Source organism: Salmo trutta, chromosome 10, assembly GCF_901001165.1.
Source record: "Salmo trutta chromosome 10, fSalTru1.1, whole genome shotgun sequence".
NCBI lineage: Eukaryota > Metazoa > Chordata > Actinopteri > Salmoniformes > Salmonidae > Salmo > Salmo trutta.
Window position 1 is genome coordinate 8,656,309 of NC_042966.1, and position 16,363 is coordinate 8,672,671.

A 16,363-nucleotide genomic window follows, 5' to 3' on the forward strand; every position below is an offset into this window, starting at 1 on the left:
CATCGATTTTTTTTTTCCCCCGTCAAAGCCTCATTCAATACTTTCATCCGGAGAAAGTGAAATTTCACACTTGATGCTTTGAAAGCACAGTTTAAAGGCAGGATGTTTCATGTCAGAGAGAGTGCAGCCCCCAAAAATCCCTGTTATGCAGTATCATCACGTCAGAAATAGCCAATCATGTTATCAAGGCCATAGATTCTACAGTGTCAAAGTCGATATCTTGGCTCCATTGCTATTCCTGTGGGTGTTTCCATGCTGCTCTAGGTGGTGGGCGTGGACTCTGATCAAAGACCTTACTCCAGAGGAGAAGCTGCAGATCAGGGCCAAGGTGGCCACCCTGGAGGCCCTCAAGGGCCAGAGACCTGACCTGGGGCTGCAAAGGACCTGGGAGGGCAACTACCTGGTGAGTTGGATTGGCTAGGGGGGTTCTGACACTAGCTCTGAGCTCCTCAAAGGGAGAGGTTAGCGGTTGATGTGTGTGTTTCTGATGTTGTTTTTAATTTGAATGTAGTTGTAAATGTGTGTGCGTTTTTTGTCGGTGGTGCAGTAGTGGGGGTGGGGGGGGGGGGTGCGTAAGTGTGCGACGTGTGTGTGTGCGTTGTTGAACTGAAATGTAATGGAAAGAGGTTTGTCTTTGTAGAGGAGTTGATCGTCATGTCTCTCTCTCTCTCTCTCTCTCTCTCTCTCTCTGTGTGTTTGTGTGTGTGTGTTTTCAGAAGCGAGACAGTCCTGACACAGCGTCCTCCTTCACCTTGGTGTCCTGTGAGTTGCAGCGTAAGGACAAGTTCATGAGAGTGCTCTTCTCCTGCAATGTGCGCAAGGTACAGTAGGGTTGGGGACTATTACCTAACCCAAACCCTATACCACACACGCGGACACATACCCCATACAAAGAATAGAGAATACGATCACACCCTACACACACGGGCAGACTGGGACTAGAAATCGGCCCTGACATTTTTAACACACCAGACAATTATTTTCCTTGAGGCCCCAGATAATTATAATTTTGCGGGAAAAAAAATACAATAAAATGTTAGACAGGCCCACTGGTCCAAAAATGGACCAGCCATCTGGCATTTGCCCGACATGCCAGATGGCCAGTCTGCCCCTGCACACACACACACACATTCTCACCCAACTGTCCCTGAGTTTAGCCAACTCCCAGTTGTGTGTGTTGGCTGTGTGTGCGTGGGGTCTCCTGTGGGGAGACTGATAAGGGTCTTTGTGTTTCCCAGATCAACCGTTTCCACAAGGCAGAGGACCGGGCCGTCCTCATCACAGACCGCCACCTGTACAAGATGGACCCCCTGAAGCAGTACAAGCCTATGAAGAGCATCCCCCTCTACAATGTAAGAGCACCTCCCCTGTGTGGTTAATATAGTGTATTGTGTAGTTGAAATGAATGGAAATCTTACTTGCTGTGGCTCTAAACAGTCTAAAGGGTCTCTCAAAATCATTCTCAATTGATAATTGATTAATAGCATGGTTTGTGGAACAGGAAATGAAACACTATGCAGAGATAATGGAATAATTGCCCTTTTCACGTCTCCGTAGACTGATTTAAAGGAGATGAAATGGAATTTTGTTTTGTTTGAAATAATCGTAATTGTTATCAACTCTCGTCTTAGAGATGATCTTATCATACTACAGACGGAGACTGTTACTTGTCGCTAAGGCAACAAGGTTTAAATGTACAACTCTTCCCATCCTTTATCCACTGCATTAATGTTGTGTTAAAAAAAAACATTCTCACTGATTTGGTGGACGATAAGGTACACAGATCCTATGATCCTTGTTTCCCGGGGTTAAGTCCTCTGGGTTCTTTTTAGATTTACAGCAGAGTGTCCCTGCTATTTATTATATATATATTTTTTTCATGGCTTTTCATCACAACTCTGTTTATGTAACCTACAGTACACCTGAATTTGAACCTCTGTTCTCATTTTCAAGTAAGAGCCAAAGTGCGTCCCAAAGTATAATCTCTAGTATTGCAGTACAGGCAGATACTTCCAGCGGCTTATACCTTGAAAGTTGACCTCATGGATAAAGAGCAGAAAGGGGTAAAGAAAGGGAGGAAGTGTGTGCGTGGGGTGAGATGAGGCGGGGGTGAAGGAGAGATGGGGCGGGGGTGAAGGAGAGGCTGAGGAGTGAGAGAGGTAGTGGTAGCGAGGCAGAGGAGGGAAGAAAGGGAGAAGGTAGAAAGAGAGAAAAAAGAGAGAGAGAGCTGAGATAGAAAAGGTATCCATTCATCTTTGGCCAGATATTCCCTCCCTGTTCTTTTGATAAGGAACCACAGTGTTCAATCTGACAAACTGTCAGGAAAGAATTATAGGACGAACACCCCGGTCTTATCGTTGCATCTGTAATGGAAATGAGAAATGGAAAAGCAGGGCTAGGAGAAGAATAGAGCTGCCTGAAGGGCTATTGGCTATTGTTTACACACACATACACACACACACACACACACACACACACACATACACACACAGACACACAGACACACACACACACACACACACACACACACACACACACACACACATACACACACACACACACACACACACACACACATACACACACACACACACACACACACACACACACACACACACACACACACACACACACACACACACACACACACACACACACACACACACACACACACACACACACACAAGAGAGCCTGGAGAGGGAAAGCTGCTTGTTGGACACTCAGACTAATGCAGAAGGTAACCAGACAGTATCATCAGTATTGTTAAATGGTACAGACTGGGAGATATAGACTGAGTGTACAAAACATTAGGAACTCTTTCCATGACATAGACTGATCAGGTCAAAGCTATGATCCTTTATTTATGTCACTTGTTAAATCCACTTCAATCAGTGTAGATGAAGGGAGGAGACAGGTTAAAGAAGTATTTTTAAGCCTTGCGACAATTGAGACATGGATTGTGTGTGTGTGTCATTGAGGGTAAATGGGCAAGAGAAAAAAATGTAAGTGACTTTGAACGGGGTATGGTAGTAGGTGCCAGGCGCACCGGTTTGAGTTTGTCAAGAACTGCAACGTTGCTGGGTTTCCTGTGTGTCAAGAATTTCACTGTGGCTCAGTTGGTAGAGCATGGTGTTTGCAACGCCAGCATGGTGTGTGCAATGCCGGGGTTGTGGGTTCGATTCCCACGGGGGGCCAGTACAGTAAGTCGCTCTGGATAAGAGTGCCTGCTAAATGACTAAAATGAAAAAATGTAAAATGTAATGGTCCACCACCCAAAGGACATCCAGCCAAGTTGGCACAACTGTGGGAAGCATTGGAGTCAACATGGGCCATCATCCCTGTGGAACGCTTTAGACACCTTGTAGAGTTATTGCCCCGGTGAATTGAGGCTGTTCTGAGGGCAAAAGGGTATGCTAAGAAGGGTGTTCCTAATGTTTTGTACACTCACTGTATAACAAGATGTACGCAGAGGGGTAGAGAATGACATAACACACAATACAGATAGTATAGAACATTGTGTATAGTTACATGTATGACATCATGTATTGTAACTAACACACACAACATATTACATGTGTGCCATTGTCACGATGTGGCCCTTTGGGCTGTATATCGTGGCTCCCCCCTCTCTCACTCTCTCTCTCCCACCACAAGTTGTATGACTTTACGATAGGTCATAAATTCCTGGCAGAGACTCTCTCCCCTGGTCATGCAGAAAGACAAGGGAAATAAACCTATGGAACAAAGAGCTTCTCTTTGTTCAACTCCTAATCCCCAAAATTGGAGGACTAAACAATATTTATAATTTTCAGAATGGGGGAATGGTCCGTGGGTATTTAAAGAACAATCCTGTTGAAGTTGTTTTATTTTGTGACATCAGGAAGGACGGTAAGCACAGAATAACGGTAGCTTTGGAAGTGTACATTTCTCAGTTATTAGCTTTCTACCTGAATGTTGTGTAAAATATATGATTAAATATGAAACTATTTGTGAGAAGATGTCATGTTGGCCTTCTAAATTAGATACTTGTTTAGTTATAAAGTTTTAACTAGTCAATGGCCACACCGCCGTGAGCCCAGACATTACGTCGGCATCATGGACCGCCCTTTTCTCAAAGTGTATAAAACCCACTCCTGACGAAATTTACAGGAGACCAGTCAGTGTGTAGCGGTGGCTTACATGGCTGACAAATGGTTTAAAACTACAAGACCAGAAAACCAGACCGCGTGTAGTGTTGGCTGGAAATGGTTAAACTCTGAGACTATCGATCACTACAGAATAAGAGCAAGGAAGGACATTGTGACTTCTGGGGAAGTTAACCAGAGACTCTCTGATGAACTGAATTCCAACAGAGAAGACAACAACGACATACGGGCATAAATGATTTCAATGTCTGTATGTAGGCAGCAGCCTCTCTGTGTTAGTGATGGCTGTTTAACAGTCTGATGGCCTTGAAATAGGGGTGAGAGAACTGGTCGAGGTGAGAGAGTCGATGGAGACGTATCGTTGCTAGGGGAGACGGTGAGGCATGAAAAGGAGCCATTGATTACTGGAAGGTCGGATGGAGGGGAAAGGCAGTTACCGCCTGTTGATTAGCGAGCCAGCAACGTTGCTGCCCTACTAAACCTTGGCTACCCTTGTGCTTATTTACTACCCCTGCAGGAACCAAAGGCATTGATTCCATCCCAAATGGCACCCTATTCCCTATATAGTCCATAGGGCTCTGGTCAAAAGTAGTGCACTATGTAGGGAATAGGATGCCATTTGAGACGCAACCTCTATACCAGACACCATCCTTTGCTATCTACCTCTGCCGCTGTCATGCCAACTTCGCAATAGGCGTAGTTGTCATGGCGATTGTGCGGGAGGGCAGATCAGCTGATGTCTGGTATTGTTCAGGCATGTTCACAAATCGCCTGGCTGCTACATGTGTGCTGTCCACTTTACAATAAAGCTTATTGGTCTTTCCTCTCAGTCACTCTATTTCACTGTTTCTATTCCTGAACCCATCTTACTCTCTCTCTCCATTTCTCCAACCATGCATTCTTTCCCTCCTTGATTCCTTCTCTCCTAGATAGAATATGACTTATTTGTCATAGAGTACAGGAAAGTAGTGCAGTGTATGGATCCATTAATTTAGAGGTGCTAAATGGGAATGTAATGTGTTAGTAAAGATTGATTGCAGGCTGACTGCTGACCCCACAAGAGGCAAGTTGCCAAAGCTTGTCTCATGGACACATGGATGTACCCTTTACCTCCTCCTCCTTTCCTCTCGCTCTATCTTTGTTTTGCAGTCTATTTCTTTCTCTCTCTCTCTCTTTTTCTGTCTCTCTCTCTCTCTCTTTCTGTCTCTCTCTCTCTTTTTCTGTCTCTCTCTCTCTTTTTCTGTCTCTCTCTCTCTTTTCTGTCTCTCTCTCTCTTTTTCTGTCTCTCTCTCTCTTTTTCTTCTCTCTCTCTCTTTTTTCTGTTCTCTCTCTCTCTTTTTCTGTCTCTCTCTCTCTCGTTTTCTGTCTCTTCTCTGCTTTCTTGTCTCTACTCTCTCATTTTCTGTCTCTCTCTCTCTTTTCTGTCTCTCTCTCTCTTTTTCTGTCTCTCTCTCTCTTTTTCTGTCTCTCTCTCTCTCTCTCTTTTTCTCTCTCTCTCTCTCTTTTTCTGTCTCTCTCTCTCTCTCTTTCTGTCTCTCTCTCTCTTTTTCTGTCTCTCTCTCTTTTTCTGTCTCTCTCTCTCTTTTTCTGTCTCTCTCTCTCTTTTTCTGTCTCTCTCTCTCTTTTCTGTCTCTCTCTCTCTTTTTCTGTCTCTCTCTCTCTCTTTTTCTGTCTCTCTCTCTCTTTTTCTCTCTCTCTCTCTCTTTTTCTGTCTCTCTCTCTCTCTTTTTCTGTCTCTCTCTCTCTCTTTTCTGTCTCTCTCTCTCTTTTTCTGTCTCTCTCTCTCTTTTTCTGTCTCTCTCTCTCTTTTTCTGTCTCTCTCTCTCTCTCTTTTTCTGTCTCTCTATCCCTCTCTTCATCTCTCTCTCTATCTCTTTTCAATTTGCTTGTCAGAAAAAAGTCTGCCAAGCCCTCTCCCGCTAGAATGAACGATATACGTCTTTTGATAGGAGGTCAGGTGCCTGTCAGTCACAAAGTGAGCGATGACCGGGAAACACTACTGGTACGCAGAGGGGTAGAGAATGACATAACACACAATACAGACAGTATGGAACTCCCCTCCCGCTATGGTTGCAGTCAAAATTCTTTACACAGAGGGAGAGAGCTTGAATTCGCACGTCCCATATAATGTGGTAACAATCCACTAAGCCAATTTTTTTTCTGGCATGTTCATTTATTTTCTTTCGTTTGCAGGTTCCGACATTAACGATGGCCTGCTGGCCCGGGGCCTGTAAAAACATGTGTCGGTCGGGCCAGTGGATGTTGTCAGTCTTGCCCAATAGGGCCAGTAACTTTTCAGCACATTTTTGCATTCCAATTCAACATTTACCTGCTCTGTCGCAGTCTACCATTGAAAACCGTTGAAGACTACGCTCGTAAATGTCAAGCCATTTGTATTTGAGTAATATAATTGGCCATTTATTCAAGAACCACCACGCTCCCGCGAGTCACAACGTCTCGAGCAGTACATGAGTTGATGCCATCACACAGCGCACGCGAGTTTGAGATGTCCAGAGTAAAAAAAGTGGCCATCAATCTACTAGCTTATTTATTTTATGGAAAGTGATTTACAAAATGAACATATTAGCAATATGCTGACTACTGTTGATAGTCTGCAAAAAGAAAGCTATACAAATACACCTAGCTTTCGTATTGGCTAGCCTACTGTATCCATGTTATATCTCTTTTGGAACTTTTGTCTTAAAGGGGCAGAGTCCTATTTTCAAATATTCTCAAAATGACATACTTTAGAAGCAAAATTGAATGCAATTAATACAATGCAATTATTTCCATGACATAATTTTAAAGCAATTTTGGACTGGCCGTTCTACATACACTGAAAAAATATAGAAACACAACATGTACAGTGAGCTGAAATAAAAGATCCCAGAAATGTTCCAGACACACAAAAGCGTATTTCTCTCAGATTTTGTGCACATATTTGTTTGCATCCCTGTTAGTGAACATTTGTCCTTTGCCAAGATAATCTTTCCACCTGACAGGTGTGGCATATCAGGAAGCTGATTAAACAGCATGATCATTACAAAGGTGCACCTTGTGCTGGGGACAATAAAAGGCCACTATGCGATGTACAGTTTTTTCACACAACACAATACCACAGATGTCTCAAGTTTTGAGGGAGCCCACAATTGCCATGCTGAGTGCAGAAATGTTCACCAGAGCTGTTGCCAGAGAATTTAATGTTAATTTCTCTACCATTAGCCACCTCCAACACCGTTTTAGAGAATTTAGCAGTACATCCAAACGGCCTCACAAATGCAGACCATGTGTAACCACGCCAGCCCAGGACCTCCAAATCCGGCCTTATCACCCGCAGAATCATCTGAGACCAGCCACCCGGTCAGCTGATGAAACTGTGGGTTTGCACAACCAAATAATTTCTTCATAAATCATCTCAGGGAATTCTCATCTTTGTGCTTGTGATCCTCACCAGGTTCTTGACCTGACTGCAGTTCGGTGTTGTGACCCGACTGCAGTTCGGTGTCGTAACCGACTTCAGTGGGCAAATGCTCACCTTCTATGGCCACTGGCATGCTGGATGAATCTCAGTTTCAACTGTACTGGGCAGATGGCAGACACAAGTATGATGTCGTGTGGGCAAGTGGTTTGCTGATGTCAACGTGTGCCCCATTGTGGCGGTGGGGTTATGCTATGGGCAGGCATAAGCTATGGACATCGAACACAATTGCATTTTATTGATGGCAATTTGAATGCACAGAGATACCATAACCAGATCCTGAGGCCCATTGTCGTGCCATGCATCCGCCGCCATCACCTCATGTTTCAGCATGATAATGCATGGCCCCATGTCACAAGGATCTGTACACAATTCCTGGAAGCTGAAAATTGCCCAGTTCTTCCATGTCCTGCATACTCACCAGACATGTCACAGCTTCGCACAGCCATTGAAGAGGAGTGGAACAACATTCCACAGGCCACAATCAACAACCTGATCAAATGTATGTGAAGGAGATGTGTCGTGCTGCATGAGGCAAATGGTGGTCACACCAGATAGTGACTGGTTTTCTGATCAACGCCCTTATAATTTTTAAAGGTATCTGCATCTATCTGTATCTGTATAAATGCATCTATCTGTATTCCCAGTCGTGAAATGCATAGGTTAGGATTCATTTCAAAGATATTGAAATATGTGACTCACTGTCGACTTCCAAATTGCCTCTGGAAGCGACGTCAGCACAATAACTGTTCGTCGGGAGGTTCATGAAATGGGTTTCCATGGCCGAGCAGCCGCACAAAAGCCTAAGATCACCATGCGCAATGCCAAGCGTTGGCTGTAGTGGTGTAAAGCTCTCCACCATTGGACTCTGAAACAGTGGAAATGCGTTCTCTGGAGTGAGGAATTTGGGTTTGGCGGAAGCCAGGAGAACGCCACATGCCCCAATGCATAGTGCCAACTGTAAAGTTTTGTGGAGGAGGAATAATGGTCTGGGGCTGTTTTTCATGGTTCGGGCTAGGCCCCTTAGTTCCAGTGAAGGGAAATCGTTACACTAGAGCATACAATGACATTCTAGACGATTCTGTGCTTCCAAATAGGTGTTAACAGTTTGGAGAAGGCTCTTTCCTGTTTTAGCATGGCAATGCCCCCGTGCACAAAGCGAGGTCCATCCAGAAATGATTAGTTGAGATCGGTGTGGAAGAACTTGACTGGCCTGCACAGAGCCCTGACCTCAACCCCATCAAACACCTTTGGGATGAATTGGAACGCCGACTGCAAGCCAGGCCTAATCGCCCAACATCAATGCCCGACCTCACTAATGCTCTTGTGGCTCAATGGAAGCAAGTCCCTGCAGCAATGTTCCATCATCTAGTGGAAAGCCTTCCCAGAAGAGTGGAGGCTGTTATAGCAGCAAAAGGAGTGACCTATTCCCTATTAATGCCCATGATTTTGGAATGAGATGTTCAACGAGCCCCTGTCCACATACTTTTGGCCAAGTAGTGTAGGTCTACAGGTTTAATCAAAGTGTTGACACTGGAGTAGTCATCTGCTGTTTTCTTCAATCATACTTGTATTGCATATAGCTGAGAAAATGCCTCTTAAAAGGAAGCTTGAGACCTTTGGAAGTCGACAGACCCATACAGGATTCTTTTAAAAGTGCAGTCAAAATTAAAAATGTTCCCTGTGTTTTACAGTATATCATATTTTACAACAGCTGATTAAACTAACACTGTAAAAGTGTGGGAAAAATGTGATCAGTGTTATTTCCTTGCTCATTCAAAATACAATCTAGCATTAGAATGTACCGGAGGCCAACAAAATAGAGCTTGTTCTGCAAAAATGCCTTAACCTGGAACCCCCTGGCCCAGGGGAGCCTGGCTGGCTACTTTTTCTATTTGGCTGGCTACTCCAACTCCATGTGCTTGTGGAAAACACTGGGATTCGTCTGTGTTACGTAACGACAGACTCGTCTCCCTCAAGAATAGACCAGAGGTGTACCGAACAGGACACTCGCTGCAGTACCATCCGTATCGCTATGACAACTTGAACACTCATTAAAAAGAAACAAGGCTTGTTTCGATCAGTTAACCCATTCATGTACTGTAAATGTAACCTACTCCTCGTAAAATGCTTTCATGAACACAAGCATGTGGTGTTGGGGTATACCTGTTGAAATCATTTCTAACCACGGGGCTCATTTCGCATTATGTTTTTTTAGCTATTGGTAAAGCAGCTAGCTGTTGTTCACACCTCGATGCGTGGTGGCGGTGTCACATTTCCTTAATCTGATGGAGATGGAATAATGATAATTTTCTCCCAGTATGGTGCCCCTGCAGTTCTGGGCTGAGGGGATAATGTGTCTGACTCCCCTGGCTGTTTCCATGGTCTACACTGTGCTCAATGGTCCCTGGACTCGCGGGGGTAGGGGGTAGGAAAAAGGGAAGGAATAGAAAAAGAGTAATTCCAAGCAGATGCACAACATAAACTCTACTTCTCATTATCTTCCTTAGAGATGTTATGTTCGGTTAAAAAAAATAAAAATAATAAAAATAACATTATCAGGACCATTAACCCTTGAAGCAGACAAACATTACACACAGAACCTTGGGGTTTTACTTATCCATTGCAGTCTGTGTGAAGGACTAGGGCTGGGAATTGCCAGGGACCTCAAGATACGATATTATCACGATACTTAGGTGCCAATACGATATGTATTGCGATTCAATAGTGTGATTGTATTGCGTTTTTATCTTCCAAACATATTGCTCACCATATGTCTGCTGCAGAGGGACAAGAGAGGGCATGAGAAAATGAGTTTTGATCAGTTATGGAAATAAAAGTGCTGAAAACAAATTTCAAAAGATGGAGAACAAGCTATGAGTTTTGGTGCAGGTACACCAACTAGCACAAAAATAAGATTGCGATGTTGTCAAGACAATACAATATATCGTCAAAAATAATATCCCAATATGTAACTGTATCAAGTTTTTCCCCATCACTATATAGGACCATGTCAGAATTCCCCTGGTCCCTTTCCTTAGCAAGTAAATGACGGGTGACGTATTACAGTTTTGATTCAGTGTGAGAACCCCTAGTTTATTGCTGTGTCCATTGAGCCGTGCTAACTCAAACTCCCGTGGTGTTTGTCTGTATGTGTGTGCTCGTGCGCGTGTGTATGCTTGTCTGTGTGTGTGCTTGCCCGTGTGCGTGTCTGCGCGTGTCCTCTCTCTCTCTCTGTCCTCCCAGGTGACGGGGGTGAGTGTGTCCCCAGGTAAGGATCAGCTGGTGGTGTTCCACACTAAGGACAGCAGGGACCTGGTGGTGTGTCTACAGGGCATGGTGCCTGCTGGGGACAGCCGCATCGGAGAGCTGGTGGGCACCCTTCTCAGCCACTTCAAAAGGTAACCAGTGTGTGTGTGTGTGTGGCATGCATGTGTTTGTGTCTGCCTTTCTGTCTGTCTGTGTTGGACGGTCGGTCAGTGGGTAAGTCCGTGGGTGAGTCGGGCAGGTCTTTCTACTTCTCTTTCTATCTGCCTGCCTGCATCCTTCTCTGTCTTTACATGTGTGCGATGTTGTGTGTCTGTCTACAGTAAAATATACTGTATGTATGTGCTGGGAGCAAACTATGCAGTACCTCTCCTCTAAGCAAGGTCCAGTACCTCCTTGTGTGGTGCATTCTCCCAGAAGCGCATGGTGCAGACAGAGATTATCGTACAGACCAGCTGTGTCTCTCCCACATATTGCAGAGAGAAGTTCATTATTACTTACTGTCCCTTTGGTCAACCCCTGGAAAAACTACACAGGTAGCGGATTGGAACCGATATACTGCCCCATCTGATAGGGTACTGTACATATAAAATGATAGCATACTGTCCTGCTTTTAAAATGATCTTTAAGTGGATATAGGAGAATGGAGAAAATGGGCAAGGCATCACTGTGATCATATTACTGCTCTTTAAGTTGGGGCTTGTGTGATAATTCAGTAATGTATGATGGATCATTTGCGACATACATTATATTTAAGCTGATCTCTCGTGGAAAGATCCTGCGCGTAAACCGAGAGAATCTGCCGGGACTGAATGGGATGTGAGGATTAGAGCAGCGGTAGTTCCAGTGTTTGTGTGTTTCCTCACTGGTTATTTGGAGAAAATCCCGGTTTTCGCAGGTGTTTGCATCTTTTGAATTTCAGAAGGGGAGGGGACATTCGGCCCGTGACTTTGAAAAGAGAGAGGGTGGAGCTCCTCGTGCCACTTCTCTTAACATTTACGGACTCAGGACTTAATCGAGCAGCTGACCAATTACGTGAACTTTAGTTCTGGGTTAACTAAGATTATATTTGAGCCATGCTGCTTTATTCTATCCTTGGTCTAGTCTGAAACTGGTCTGATCTGTGAGTGAATGTGCCTGAACACGGCCCTGCTTCGATGCTATCATGTCTCATTGTATACAGTGACAGATGGCAAGGGTCCCTCTTAATGACTCTCCATGTGCATCCTATAGAAGCCCATTCATCACATTGAAACATGGGCACAAGAAAAGGCCACGCTGAGATACACCTGTGTGTGTGTGTGTGTGTGTGTGTGTGTGTGTGTGTGTGTGTGTGTGTGTGTGTGTGTGTGTGTGTGTGTGTGTGTGTGCGCGTGTGTGTGCGTGTGTCAGTAGATGTAGATTTAACCTTTATCTCCGCTTGAGAATGGTGCACAGCTCACACAATGAAGAGCACCGTAGCAGTTTACACCACACACAGGGACCTAGAGTCAATGGCTGGCTTTTTATCCTCCAAATGTACAGCATTAGAAAAACGGTGTGACCGTGCCATTGAGCCTAAGCCCCATTCCAAATAACTCCGTCTCTGCTTAGGTTCCAACTTACAAAATGGCATCTTATTTTCCCGGGGGTTTTCCAAATTTGTCCCCTCAAAAGTCTGCTTTTTAGATTGAATTTGCGACTCGACAAGTTTCTAAAAAAAATAGGATAGTAGGAGCCTTGTCAAAAGGCATCAGGGCCAAATCTGTTGAGAGTTAAAACAGACACTGCGAATTCTGCTCCACGTTAACCCTCTTATCCGCTGTGATGCGCCACAGTTGTTTAGAAACTCACAAATAGTCCAGAGGCTTTTATGTCCCCATGGCCTCACTTCCTCCCTCACTATTTTCCTTCTTCTTTCTCAAACTTTTCCCCTTTTTTTATCATTCCCCTATTGTCATCCCTCTTCTTTGTAACTCCCTCTCTCTCTCTTTGTACCATCTACCTCTTCCTCCCACCTATTTCCCTATATCTGTTTCTCTTCCCCACTCTCCAGCTCTGTCTTTCACTCTCTCTCTTGTTCTTTCTCTTTCTTTCTCTGTCCCCACCAATCTCTGTCATTCTCTTTCCCCCACCCCTCTGCCCCCTCATCTCTTCTGCCCCCTCCCTCTACTCCATCCCTCCCCCTCCTCTCTCCTCCTTCCTTCCTCTCTCTCCCCCCTCCCTCCATCTCAGAAGAGGAGAGATGCAATATTTAAGATGTGCTGCTCCACTGTGAAAGCTTGCATGGGTTCTAGTCTATATTTAGCCCAGACCTCTGCTGTATTGACGTGCACCCCACGCAGCTCGCACCAGGCAGCCACTGCTACTGCAGCACACCACACCACACACTCTTCACTCCTGGGACAGAGGGGGGAGAGACACTCTATATCTGTCACACACACATGCGCTCACATACACAGATGTGGATAGCACACACACACAAACACATACATACAAACACAGATATAATTTTTGATCAGCAACTCATTAGTCGAATTAGGGTCGTTGTCCTTTTGGAAGGTGAACCTTAGCCCCCAGTCTGAGGTCCTGACCATTTTGGAGCAGGTTTTCATCAAGGATCTCTCTGTACTTTATTCCATTAATCTTTATCTCGATCCTGACTAGTCTTCCAGTCCCTGCTGCTGAAAAACATCCCCACAGCATGATGCTGCCACCACCGTGCTTCACCATAGGGATGGTGCCAGGTTTCCTCCAGACATGACGCTTGGCATTCAGGCCAAAGAGTTCAATCTTGGTTTCATCAGACCAGAGAATCTTGATTCTCATGGTCTGAGAGTCCTTTAGGTGCCTTTTGGCAAACTCCAAATGGGCTGTCATGTGACTTTTACTGAGGAGTGGCTTCCGTCTGGCCACTCTACCATAAAGGCCTGATTGGTGGAGTGCTGCAAAGATGGTTGTCCTTCTGGAAGGTTCTCCCAGCTCCACAGAGGAACTCTAGAGCTCTGTCAGAGTGACCATCAGGTTCTTGGTCACCTCCCTGACCAAGGCTCTTCTCCCTCGATTGCTCAGTTTGGCCGGGCAGCCAGCTCTAGGAAGGGTCTTGGTGGTTACAAACTTCTTCCATTTAAGAATGATAGAGGCCACTGTGCTCTTCTGAAAAAAAATCCTGTTTTCACTTTGTCATTATAGGGTATTGTGTGGAGATTGATGAGGGGGAAAAAATATTGAATCCATTTTAGAATAAGGCTGTAACATAACAAAATGTGGAAAAGGGGAAGGGGTCTGAATACTTTCCGTATGCACTGTACAGTGGCATCAGTAATATTCATATCCCTTGACTTATTACAGTTACAGTTTGAATTTAAAATATTTTTTTTCTCACCCATCTACACACATTATCCCATAATGATAAACTGATAATGATAAAAGTTTTTTTTTTGTACAAATTTATTGAAAATGAAATACAGAAATAAATAATTTACATAAGTATTCACAACGTAAATCTACGCCCCAGTCTAAGGTTGTTTGCACTCTGAAACAGGTTGTCATCAAGGATTTGCCTGTATTTGGCTCCATTTATTGTATCCTCTATCCTTACCAGTCTCCCAGCCCCTGCCGCTGAAAAGCATCCCCATAGCAAGATGGTGACACCAACATGCTATGGGGTATTGTGTGTAGATGGATGAGAAAAAAATGTTTTTATCCATTTTGAAATCAGTCAGTAACACAACAAAATGTGCAATATAGTCAAGTGGTATGAATACTTTCTGAAGACACTGTACATTACGTTTACATAATATTCAGCTTAATGTTACCTGATAATTATTTCTCACTGGATCTAACACATACCTTGGTTCACACCCATCATAAAAATAGCCTCCATGTTAGTTATTCAGCGGAGACTTAATTTCTCTCTGGAATTATAACTGTGAAGGTAAATAAGTAACTCAGCCAAAAAGCAGCAATGCACAAACTCAGTATCCATTTCAAATCTATTTTAACCCTACTTACAGTACATGGGAACTTTTGTCTTTGTTGCCGTTTCGAAACTATAAATAGCGCTTCAGTGGAAACCAATCGAATGAGAAAATTCGAATGTGAGTTGTGTAAGTGTTCTAGATTGTTGTGTAACGCTGTGTTTTGATCTACTGGGATCTCAGTGAATACTGAATGTCCAGACAGTATTGACAGGGGCGATGGAGAGGGAGAGACTCTTATGTAGAGCCAAAAAGCATATGATGTGTGTGTGATGTTATTCTGGGCTCAGCCTAACCCTATGATGAGAAAGAAGGCATCAGAAGACACCAGTTTGTGGACATACCTACCTCCTCCTTCATTTATGTTTTCTCTTCCTTTGTCCTCTCTCTCCCTCTCTGCCGTGTCACTTCCTTGTTATGTGTTGCACACACTGGAGGTTGGCCCGGATTTGGCAGGGCAGCAGGGTTATGTGATCAGTTCAGAGAGAGAGAGAGACAGAGATACACGCATGTCTGTAAGTCGCTTTGGATAAAAGCTTCTGCGAAATGGCATACATTATTATATTATGTGTTGCTTCTCAGCTATGTGGCAGATCCCCGATTTTGCTCTGATACGTCCTCTGCTCCCATGGTGCATTGGGCTGTCCTCCTCATTGTCTGACCCCATGAAATCAGGGTTCTGTCCTCTTCTATTTAACTCCAGTATGAAACCTCTCTGTCAGTGCCAGTACATCAACATTTGAAATCGTTTTCTAAAGAATTGCATTTCTGAGCCACAGCAGCCGGCTGATCGAGCCGCTGTCCCTCTCCATCTTTGAAGGATGCGTGCGCTCAAAGACTTGATGTATTTCTTGTTTGTTTTTTGCTTTTCAAGCCCTTTTGAGATTCTTATGAAAAGCATTATAGAAATGTAATAAATGATTATTCATTATTATTGTCCCTTTTTTTTAATTCTGTGAAACCGATTTTTTAGATTTTGAAGCTCAGCGTTAATAGAGGAATCCGTGAGAAGATAAGTCGGGATCTGTTTTTCTTTCCGGAGAAAGACGATCCATTTAAGTTTGTGTTACAGTACAAGGGAAGCGTGAGGAATATTCAAATTGAAAGTGCTGCTCTGCGTGAACAAATGTGCCGTACTGCACTTTCCTGTGTAATTGGAGATGGCATCATCATCATCATTAAAGACACTAAAACAGAGAGACAGAGGCGGTGTGTGTGTGTGCTGCTAGCTGGTGATTTTCTCTCCCAATGCCATCAAGGTCACCCTTTATGCTGAATCCAATATTTCAGACTTGAAGAAGTCATTCTCCCCTCCCATCTCATCTTCTCCTTTATCTCTATATCCCTCCCTCTCACTTCCCCCTCCCTCTAACACCCTAACTCTCCAGCTCCCCCCCCCCCCTTGTTTTTCAGCTCTCACTCTGCCCTCCCCTTTTCTCCTCTTTCCTTCCTCCTCCTCTCCCTCCGTCCCTGTGCAGTGCTGCAGATGCAGTTGCCATAGCGACCAGCCAAT

The 16,363-nt window shown here is 44.3% G+C and overlaps 1 protein-coding gene across 1 annotated transcript in view; it reads left to right on the forward strand.

Annotated features, from left to right (window-relative positions):
* Nucleotides 1–16,363, forward strand: part of LOC115201048 (unconventional myosin-Id) — a 138,669-nt gene that overhangs the window by 94,453 nt on the left and 27,853 nt on the right. Inside the window, exons 18-21 of the mRNA XM_029764275.1 lie at nt 265–403; nt 717–821; nt 1,239–1,352; nt 10,871–11,025. Coding sequence (XP_029620135.1) covers nt 265–403; nt 717–821; nt 1,239–1,352; nt 10,871–11,025 — 513 coding nt within the window. The remainder of the gene's footprint in view (nt 1–264; nt 404–716; nt 822–1,238; nt 1,353–10,870; nt 11,026–16,363) is intronic.